This window comes from Nicotiana sylvestris, chromosome 12, assembly GCF_000393655.2.
Source record: "Nicotiana sylvestris chromosome 12, ASM39365v2, whole genome shotgun sequence".
NCBI lineage: Eukaryota > Viridiplantae > Streptophyta > Magnoliopsida > Solanales > Solanaceae > Nicotiana > Nicotiana sylvestris.
In genome coordinates, this window is record NC_091068.1 from 118785323 (window position 1) to 118796524 (window position 11202).

The 11202-nt window shown below is 36.8% G+C and overlaps 1 protein-coding gene across 2 annotated transcripts; it reads right to left on the bottom strand.

The window, feature by feature from the left end:
* Positions 1-7130: 7130 nt before the first annotated feature.
* Positions 7131-10766, bottom strand: LOC104233437 (probable auxin efflux carrier component 1b). Of its 2 annotated transcripts, XM_009786834.2 has the most exons (7): positions 10063-10512; positions 9310-9921; positions 8402-8669; positions 8169-8254; positions 7923-8080; positions 7767-7843; positions 7131-7494 (listed from the first exon to the last, which is right to left on the bottom strand). In XM_009786834.2, the coding sequence occupies exons 1-7, from the start codon at positions 10427-10429 to the stop codon at positions 7428-7430; spliced, it is 1635 nt and encodes a 544-aa protein (XP_009785136.1). In that variant the 5' UTR covers positions 10430-10512; the 3' UTR covers positions 7131-7427. The 2 variants fall into 2 exon arrangements, with proteins under 2 accessions (XP_009785136.1, XP_009785135.1); XM_009786833.2 differs by having other exon boundaries at positions 9310-10766.
* Between the last annotated feature and the right edge of the window lie 436 nt (positions 10767-11202).

Consider the following 11202-nt stretch of genomic DNA (forward strand, 5'->3'; position numbering starts at 1 on the left):
CCAGATATGCCCTATGGGGGTTAACAAAAGTAGTATAAGAAGATATGATGAATGAATTAATTTCGTCAGTTGACATTTCCGAAGAATATTGCAAATGTGCTAATAAATCTCTTTATGAGACACCTAGATGGTGCACTCTAATATAGTGCAGCCAGATATGAGTACTACAAAGACATGCACTATAAGCTTTGAAGGGATAAATATTACCTTAGTGTGGCTCACGTCCCTAGTAAAACGAGGATGTTAAGCAACTTGAAGAGCCACTAGATGGAGCAAAGAAAAGCTAAAAGCGAAAGAATGTCGTATTGAAGTTTTCACAAGAAAAGGGATATGCAAAAATATTAACAGAATAATGAGAAAAGGGATAAGAAAATATTATGAATAAGGTGTGATACATGGATGAAAACAGTAGAGTGTTACAGAACCTATAGTCAAATGAAGGAAGAGACGAAAGGTGATGGGCCTTAAGACAACAAAAGAGTATAATCCATAAGGTTATATCCTCATTTTGAGAAATAAGTTCATGACTCCAACGCGACTACCAGAAGGGAAAGTTAATCCCCAAAGTAATAGAAAACAGTATGGGCTGGCAACTAAATATGAATTATGGACTGAATGATTGGAAAATACTCAGCATCATGGGAATTACAGATTTCATTCTGGCGACAATAGAATGGACCACAGAAGAAGAATTCATGATGAATTCAGAGAATGTTCATTCATGGAGACGCTTCCCTAAAGCAAACAATGTGAGCAAAGCTAAGCTTAAAAGACTGTATGTGTCGGTTACGCTAAGTGTCACCATCGTGAGCAAGGAATTTTGTTTTCCTTGGTACAGAAGGATTACCACAGGGCGAGCAAGGGTCATTGATGATGTGAAAGGACGCCGAAGATGAAGAGGTAAAATATCTATAGGATAGTCATCATAGCTCCAACTCTTAGTACACCCCTAAAGGGGGAAAAATGGAGTGATGTGGAATTAAGTCAGAATTATGTGGTTCTAGTGACTATGGAATGGTAACGGAAGAATGTGATAAATGAAAGAGGAATAAGATGACACTTATCCAAATCTTACAGATACGCTACGATTCAAGAATATTTTGCAAGCACAACATCAAGGAGAGGAAGCAAAGGTTTCTGCCCGAGCTATTATTAATAAATAAGGAGCCATTGCGAAACGTAAGTTAAGATAAAGGAAATAACCCAAGAAAGATTACAAGGAATATTCATATGAGAATGGGTCAACGAGTAGTTAGTAATTGGTCAGGAAGATCCCAGTTATGGCTAAATAGGAGGTTACAGACGAGTCATCAGATTGTGTGAGATAAACATAGTAGAACCCAACATGGAGAGTTCAGCCTCGAAGAATATCATTATAATACTTGAGATATATTCAAACAAGAGTCGGGTAGCTAAAGATACAGTATGAGTGTTATGGGGATAAAAGAAAGTATCACTAGGAAGGCAGTCAAAATATCTATTCAGAAGCAACGATACACGCACAAGGGCACGGAAGTAAGCAACTACGGATGATTATAGACAAGTAAGGACATCAAAAAGGACCGTAATAAGCTCACAGCTTTATAAGAGTTAAGGGTTCTCCCTAAGTACTACAACGAAAGATTAGCTAAGGAGATAAGAAAGAAGGCTTCAACCTAAGCATAACAACCTAAAGAGGAAATGGTCATATAACAACAATCTCACAACAACATTGTAAGCATTCCAAAGGAAAGTGGCACCTACCATGGCTAATGAACGGGAAGTAAGAATTAAAAGTAATATTTGAGATCATATGAGTTATATGAATACTCTGGCAAGTGTGGTCACTAAGATAAGCTAAGTATGGACGCAACAAGGGGCAGAAAGACCAAGAAAAGTAATAGCTTACGCTTGAAAGAAAGCTAAGACGGAACAAAAGAAATATTTGATCAATGACCCAGAGTTAGTACGTTATGGACACACTCCAGATTTTGGAGCATTATCCAGGCAGCATATTTGTTGACAATCATACAGCTATAGAAGACTTCGGTATAAGTTCAAAGAAAGAATTGAGCTCAGGGCATAGACAAAGGATTGAATTGTTAGAAGATTGTATCATAGATATTCCATAATGCCCATGAAAGGCTAAGGTAATAATTGATACCATGAGCCACATATCAGAAAATAGCTTAAGCCTACATAAAGGATGATCAAAAGGAAAAGGAACAAAAAAATTACATCACCGAAGTAAATCAGGAGTCTGATTATTGGACCTAAAAAAAGAATTATAGAAGTTGTGCTGGGGAACATGACATAATCACTCTTAATATCAGATGTTCAAAAGAAATAACACAACAACCATAATCTATAATGGCTCTACAAGGAAGCCAGTTAGAAGAAGTATCAGCCTTATAATAAGTCAGTACGAAGCTCCTACCGGATTGTGTATGTTCCAGAGGCGCGAGTATTATAATAGAGCTTCAATTTATGGACGTGAACTACACCTAGGTGGAAGGGAGGTTATGAAGGATATAAAAGATATGACATGAAATTTTAAGTAAGCAAGGTAAAAGTGAACAACGTACAAGACACTCAAATGCAGAAAGTTGTAAATAGTCCATACTTCGGATAGAATGTTATAAGCACGGGGATCCAATAACCAGGAATGATCGTGGCATTGTTAATGGTATATCTTCCAACCTATAGTTTTTAAGTACTGAGATATCTAGTTAACAGAGTAGAGAAGAGTTGAAAACGATGTGATGTATCGTTTGACGTTCCAGAATAACATAAGAAAATCTATGGTGCAAGCAAGTTTAAGAAAGTTTATAAATGGATATGTATAGGTCGCAAGCTAAAGTATGGTAGAGCGATAAAGTTTTAAGGAAGCACGAGTAAGGATGAAGAAAGGCAAGTAGAAAGGTGACGAGAACGGATAAGTCTTTAGGATTAATCCCATGAAAACAAGTAGAGTAGACAGTTTCTCTATGTTATACAAAGTTTACTATAGCTTTAATGAACTCAAAGGAGTCTAAAATTAATAGCATTTAGAAGGAATGAAATGCTGACCTGGTAATAAAATGAGGATATAATTGTGACAGATACATGATGACGTTTGGGCCTTCGTTTGAATAATGTTTTAAAAAGAGAAGAGAGGAAAAAAAAAGATTTCGCTGGCGATACAAAATTAAAATACCCCCACAAGGTGAATCACATTGAGACACTATGAAATACGATAATGGGAATCACTTTGAATATTCTTTGAGGTAACGTAAGCTCTAGGGTCAAAGTATTACGTAAGAAGTTTCAAGTTATCAGTGGTATATTGTAGATCAATATTGAGGTGAATCATCAATAGATGGTCAAAAGTCACAAAGTATGAGATGAGATTGAATCGTCATTCTAAAGATGAGCAGAAATGAGGAAGCATTAAAAGACTTAAATTTATACATATGGAATAAGCAACAAGAGTAAGCTGGGATTTGGTAGCAGACCTCATCAACGACAAATCAAAGTAAGAGTTATGGCAGTAAATTCATACGGATGGCTAAACGGACCTATGTGATGAGATATAGCAATATTCGTGAATTCAAAAAAGTATCAAGTGAAGAACTTCAGTATACTCATATATGCCCAAAGGGACATCTTATCAAGCTCTACATATGAATCCTAGAGATTGGGCACACTTACAAGGTCAAAATTATATAGGCTGCATGATGAAAGGTAGTAACAGTTACGTGATTGGAAGGATTCCGACTACAAGTTGTGATGTAAGAAGGAGGCCTAAGGGGTGAATGCCCTGGAAATTTTGGACTCATTCACAGAATAGTCGCCTAGATGGCAAGGGGAGTTCTAGTGTATTCGGAAGATATAAGTTACGAAAATGATAAGTGCATCATTCAACATTCGAGGACGAATGTTCCCAAGGGTGGAATAATGTTACGCCCCACAATATTACGTCGATATCACGTTCCGCAATATTACATTATGGTGATGTCACGCTTCCAGTATTAAGTTATGATGATGTTGCACCCTGAAGTATTGTACGTAGAATTTGTCGTAAGGATTATGCTATTTCACTAGTGATTAGTAAATTCGTGAAGGTGAGAGGGGAAGCAAGTCGGAGAAAATGAATTTCGTTGAAAGTGGCCAATTTAGGATAAAAATACGGGTCGAGCGATAATACCCGATAATTATAAATTAGTACCATGCGAGATATCATACGACCACGGTAGTGTAATATATAAAGTATATATGAAGTAATTTGAAAATAAATAGAATTTTAAGTACTTTGTGATAATTCTTAAATTATGCGACTAATAGATTAATTACCGGGTAACGAAACATTACCCGGTTAACTAATAAGTGGATAAATTTAACAAAAAATCACCTCCCAAGGTGGTACGTGGCATCCCCTCCCTTTATCAAGGTGACTCATTAATCACCTTTAGTAGGTGTCACAAGCAAAATTTGAAAGTCTTACGAATAATTTATAGTGAACCTTATCACATCAAAAGGAGATAACAAACATTTCACTTAAAAGATTAAGAAAACCATTCTGTCAACTAACGTTTTAAGCTAAGAAACATTTCAATTTCGTCCAAGTTCCTTAGCTTAATCAAAATTCTGTCGTAGTTTTTAAAATCCAAAAACTTGGAACAGAGTTGTTTTCGTCCAAATTATTTAGTTAAGGTTCGATTGGAAATTCAAAGAACAACAACAATTTGGTTCAAATTAATTCCCGGAACAGGTATGTTAAGGTCCTCCCTTCTTTCTTTTGGCATGGTCTAGATTATACGAAAGAAACGAGCAAATTCACGGTTTCTATAAATTATTCTATTCATAGAATTAGTATGGCTGTCTATAATCTTGATTCCCCATGAGAATTATTATTTTCTTCTGTTCATGGGTCTCAGAATAATACGCAGTTGGAAAAATTATCCGGAAGGAATATTGAGATTATTACGTTTTTTTCATGCATTTCGTACATGTGCATTGACCCATGACCAGATGGCGTTATATATGCGTATATACGTATGTATATATGTATATGGGATATGGGAAAATGTTACGACGTTATATACGCACCACCACCTGATCAGCTGCTACATGATGATGATGTTGCCCACAGTGGCTGAAATATGATTCAAACGGCGTTATATACGCATATACAGGTATGTATTCAAATGGCGTTATATACGCATATATATATATATATATATATATATATATGTATATGTATATATTCAAACGGCGTTATATACGCGTATATACGTATGTATATATGTATATGGGATATGGGAAAGGTTATGGCGTTATATACGCACCACCACCTGATCAGCTGGTATACGATGATGATTTTGCCCACAGTGGCCGATATGAAATGATGGGATGCCCTCAGAGGCTGATGATGTTATGAAACATGTACCTATGCACGACATGACATTCATACGCATATGCATGATGCTAAAGGTAATTTATGATTTACAAAGTTATTCAGACTTGCAGGATGAGTCATGTACTCTATATTTCTTTCATGTCTCTTATGTACTTATTTATATTCCTTACATACTCGGTACATTACTCGTACTGACGTCCCTTTTGTCTGGGGACGCTGCGTTTCATGCCCGCAGGTCCCGATAGACAGGTCGAGAGCCCTCCAAATAGGCTATCAGCCCAGCGGAAGATGTTGGTGTGCTCCATTTCCTTCGGAGTTGCTTGTTTGGTTAGTATGATTTAGACGTGTATTGTTTGGTATGGCGGGGCTCTATCCCAATCATTATGACATTTATGTATTCTTAGAGGCTTGTAGACATATGTCGTGTATGTGAAAGATTGTACGACTTATGTATTCTTAGAGGCTTGTAGACATATGTCGTGTATGTGAAAGATTGTACGGCCTTGTCGGCCTATGTTTTGAGTTTATAAATGATTATGTTAGCCTATTAGGCTCATATGTCACATGTATATAATGATGTAATAAGAAAGGTACATTACGTTGGTACTCGATCAAGTAAGGTACTGGGTGCCCGTTGAGGCCCATTGGTTTGGGTCATAACAATTCTGTTGTACTTCGGAATTTTGGGTATGCAGAACTTCTTTGGGATCGGTTTCGGGGCTGCGCTCGGAGGGAAAGGCTTTTGAACAAATTTCTTGGAATCTAAGCCGTTCAGTATCGCCAACGCTCCTGGAATTTGATCAACCCTGGAGTTGTAGGTTTCAATTTTTTTGTCATTGGCTTTGGTTTTCTTTTCTCCTGATTCCACCTGTTTTGTTAGTTCCTCGAGCATCTTTATGATCTTGGGGTTGGTCTCGAGTTCAGGTTCAATCAGCCTCTCCGGAACCGGTTCATTTCTACGAGTATTTTTCCGGGATGGTTCGGACTCAACTTTGTTGAGGGTGCGACTTTGGTTCTGCAGCTGGGTTATCGCTGCCTGTTGAGCTTGTAACATTTCTACGATCACCCGCAAGTTAATCGCATCGCCCTTACTGTAGTAGGTGGATAACTACCAACCTGGCTTCCTTGCGAACGCTGATTTTCGGCTCGGGGGGCAAGTTAGCATCGATGGCCACGTGGGAGCTAGCATCGATTGGGTCTGCGACTGGGGCCCCGTTCGGGTCAGCAGGGTGAACCTCGTGCTGGGCGCTATATTGTTGTTCTCACCGTGGCAGCCAGATTCAGCATCAACTTTCAAAGGGGCAAATTGGGAGTTTGACATTTTTAATCTAACGTGAAATTAAAAGCTCAAAGAATAAGTATAAAATAAAGTGTGTTATAAAAATTTGTATCAAACTGCCACTGTTATCCTTAGCCCCGCGGTGGACGCGAAACTGTTTACCCTAAAAAACGAATAACAATTAAATTTATATGTGATTTTAAAGATATATGAATTAATTTGATACAAACGATATATTGCGTAAGGTTAAACAGATAAAAGACGTAATTGATTATCAAACCACGCAAGGGGAGGAGGGGTGATTCCGGACTTCAATAACAGCCTTAATGAATTGCCTGCCCTCGATCCCAAACTCACAATAAATAAGCACTGAAACAGGTTCCAAATTCTAAAAATCTTCATTTTTTCTTAAACTTTGTGTCCAATCAAACAGGTTCACATAAATTGGAACGGAGGGAGTAATATTTTTGAAAATAATGGTACCTCAACGGGAGAAATGAGCTTTCACTTTCTTCATGAAAAGCAAACTGGTTAAATAACATTGTACATCACTAGGTTCAAAAATAGAAGGGATAAAGAGACAACAAAATAATTCTAATCGTCTATTTCTCTCTCTTGTTGCCTTCCCTTTCTGCTATCATCTTTTTATCTCTACTAGGCTACTGAGAAGTGAGAGCTCATTTTGTTAGAAGTCATAAAAAGCAGTGGCAAAAATTAAAAATGTCATTTCCTTTGAGATTAATATCTTCTGTAACTTTACTGTCTTCAGCTTCAAAGCCCCAGCAAAATGTAGTAGACCAGAGTGATTGGAAGGGCTATTAACATCCCAAATATAACCCTGCACTCACCAATACCACTATTATAAGGCAATTAAACTAAAGAGTTTAGATTCGTGACGGGCGATAAAACATAACACAAGTAAGTTACTTGAAAACCAAAAACAAAGTGCAGTTAATGGCAACACTATATGTTAGTAACTCCAAAAAGATGGTGAATAATTTTTTGGAAAAAGTCGAATTACACTTAACGTGTAATGCACTATTGGTGCATAAAATTTAATTAAAATATGCTGATATATGCTGAAAACTAGTAAGATTTTGGAGTCCTCACCCTGTGCTCAGTATATCGGGATGAACATTGTATTCTTTTGCAAAGACAAAAGGAACAATCCCTTGAGGTAGAGCTGCCTGAAAATTAAAGTATACAAAACAATTACGTCGGTCAGTTGATATAAGTTGTTGCATTGTAGCCTTTTAGGTCCTTTACCTGAACTATTGCAATGTGCAAAAGAACACCTCGAAGTCCAACAGCGATGGAGGCTGCGGCCATGACTGCTGGACCAGTGATGAATCTCACTGCCATAGAGAAGGAAGCAATTGTTTTTCCACAGGCAATCATTCTAGGCTGCAACGCCATGAACAAACCTGCAGTTTATGAACAAAATCAGCTCACTGTAACTACATAGCCTAAATCTTAATTGGACTTTCTAAATGTTTGTCACAATATACATACCAAGACTAAACATTGCCATTCCAAGACCAGCATCAGAGAGAATAGATATTGATTTGGCTATAATCACAGGCATCTCAACATTCCACCTAAGAACATAGAATTATTCAATATTGGAATATCATAGGCGTGATCGGAATGGATGCAAATAATTCATATAGTCGACATCAACTAATTTGGAATTGACAACATAAATTTTATGAAAACGCATTTAAATCAAGAAAGTTTCTGTATACCTGAATGAGACCAAGGACCAAGTGAGGCCAATGAGACTGGAATAAGTATTTGGGTTCCTAACAAGTTTTCGCCAGACCATAATCAGAATAAGCCTGGTCATAACACTAGCAGGAGGCATAGCAGTAGCCTTAGTATCATTAGCAGTCTTGGGAAACAGCTCAACCGTAGAGCTTGAGCCAAGCTTTTTTAGCACTGGTCCTTCTCGATCACATCCATTAGGGTTCTTGTTACCGGAAGTGAACTCTTCTCGGCCAAAATCATTGTAATCTAATGTGCAAAAATATATAGAAATCAATCATTAATGAAAAAATTAAATGCCAAAAGCATAATATCAACTCAGCAAACTTCATATGAATAGTAGCGGATGTGACCTTTGATAACAAGTGGATTCCTCAACTCACACTATACATGTATAGTTTAAAATGTCAAAACTTTAGGTACATGCAAATGTTATCTTAAAAGATAGGAATAGTAATATTGACGAAATTTTGCACTCAATAACTTGAAATCTTGAATCAAGTATGCCTATGCAAGCGATTGTTATAAGTAACGTATGCATGACTCACGAGAAGACAAAAGAGGACCACAATTTCAGGAACTTTGCTATTAAAATGGCCAAAGCTATACCTGAAAACAATTAAACTATACTAGAAGGCAACTCAAATTGGGCAGCAGCTTAACAAAAAAAAAAAAAAAACTGTTCATCCACAGACTAATGCTATAACAAAGTCAAATCAAAAAACATATTTAGTGTATCACAAAGTTAAAAGTTCCTACAACAAGCATAGGATCACAAAAGGAATAATAAAAGATAGTGTACTCCTCCAAATCTAGACAAACAAAAAAAACTAACTAAAATACTAGTATAAAATAGTCAAAAACATATGAGATACCAATTGTTACCAACCTTTTGGGTGAGCTCCAACACCAGGCTCTTTACCATATTCTCCTCCTCTGAACACATGAATTCCACCTTCAGAAGCTGGTGAAGCATTTGAACTCCAAACAAACATGTGGAGATCTTTACCAGCCTCAGTTCCATTAGCCTTCTTTTTAGCCCCAGGTCCAGTAGCAGGTGAAAAAATTCCAGCATTAGCAGGTGCAGGGTACCCCACATTCCCCTGTCCATAAACCCCATTTGCCCTCCCACCAAATCCACTTTCCTCATCAAATCCCATGTTACCAAAATTTGATGTCCTAGGACTCATATTTGCACTTTTCCCATTCGCCATTGAGTACAAATCAGTGTGGTTAAAGCTTGAACCTCTAGGGGTTGGATTTCTTGAAGATTGTAAAGAGTAAATCTCAGCATTGGACAAGTTTGATGGTCTAGGGGTTAATGAAACACCAGTGTTAAGACCATGTGACATTCTTGAAAAAACTTCAGACCTTGAACTACAGGATTTTCTAACAGTTACATGAAGTTTACCATCTTCACCAACTTCAGCTTGAGTTTCCAATGGTTCTTTCCCATCTAATGAAATAACATCAGAGTCAATTTTGAAGGAAATAATATCCCCTGCAGTATCAGGAAACTGCTCAGTAATAAGCATTCTTGCACCTCTATACTCAAACAAGAAAAGCATCAAAGTATACCAAATGATACATTGAAGCACAACAATTTGAACCATTAAACTTCCTGAAGCTTGACCATACATACCCTTTAACAAAGGGATTCCCATAACTAAAGTGTTTGGTAAAGTGGAAAGAGAAAACAAAGTAATGGACCACTCAAGGGACCCCCTTGAGCTGATTCTTGACCAAATGGCTAAAACACCAAGAACTACAACTTTTTGCAAAGTGTCAGCAGCTATGAACTTGTAGTTCATGGCATAAGGATTGTTGGATGAAATGAAGTGAAAAGACAGCAATGGAACTGCAAAAAGAGCCACAAATCTGTTGATTCCTGAACATTGATCAGGGCTGAAAATTTTCCACCATTTTACTGAACCATAAGCCAATATCATGGCTACATAGAGTGGTACTACAGCTGTGAGAACATGGTAAAGGTCTGAAAGTGAGATCATGTTTTTCTTTTTTTTTTCCTACACTTAAATGAAAGGAAGAAACTCCAGATCAGAAAATGGTTTTGAGTACAAAAATCAGATGGGGTTTACACTAATGAAAGAAACAAAAAGAAAAAACATGGTTTTCCTTCAACAAATTGATTTTCAAGATTAACCAAAAGAGAGTGAGCCTAAGAACCAAGTGAAAAATAGCAGGAAAATAAACTCTAGGAGCTAAAGACAGTTCATTTTATCATGGTGAAAAGCTAAAGAATGAATAGGAGTAGTTAATAGAGCAACGTGATTTAAGAGGAAAATGTGTAAAAGAAAACAAAGAGGAAAAAGGGAGAGGAGGAAGGACGAGGTTTTTGGGGGAGAAGACAGAATTTATGTTTGATGTGATCTGTGTATGGGAATGTGGCAGACAGAGATATTAAAGCTGAGGGCTTTTGGGAAGCCTTTCTTTATAGACTATAGTAGTCTTTTGATGATGCAGAAAAGGAACGCTCTTACACACTCAGAAACACATTTACAAATGTTTACATTTTTAAGGATTCGTATATTTATTTTCTACTCCTATTTATTAAATGCTACTATAAAATTCATAAGATTTTTACTATTTCATGAGTCTAGATTTTTAGTGATTTTATAAATTATTATAGTTGTTGTTTTCTCGTAATTCTTGAATATTCTAAATTCATTTAATACAATTAAAAAATTGATGTCTAAATTAAGATTGAAAAGTAGATTGATAGTCCTCATGGTTTTTTTTTTTCCTAAAGCAGTTGCGTTTT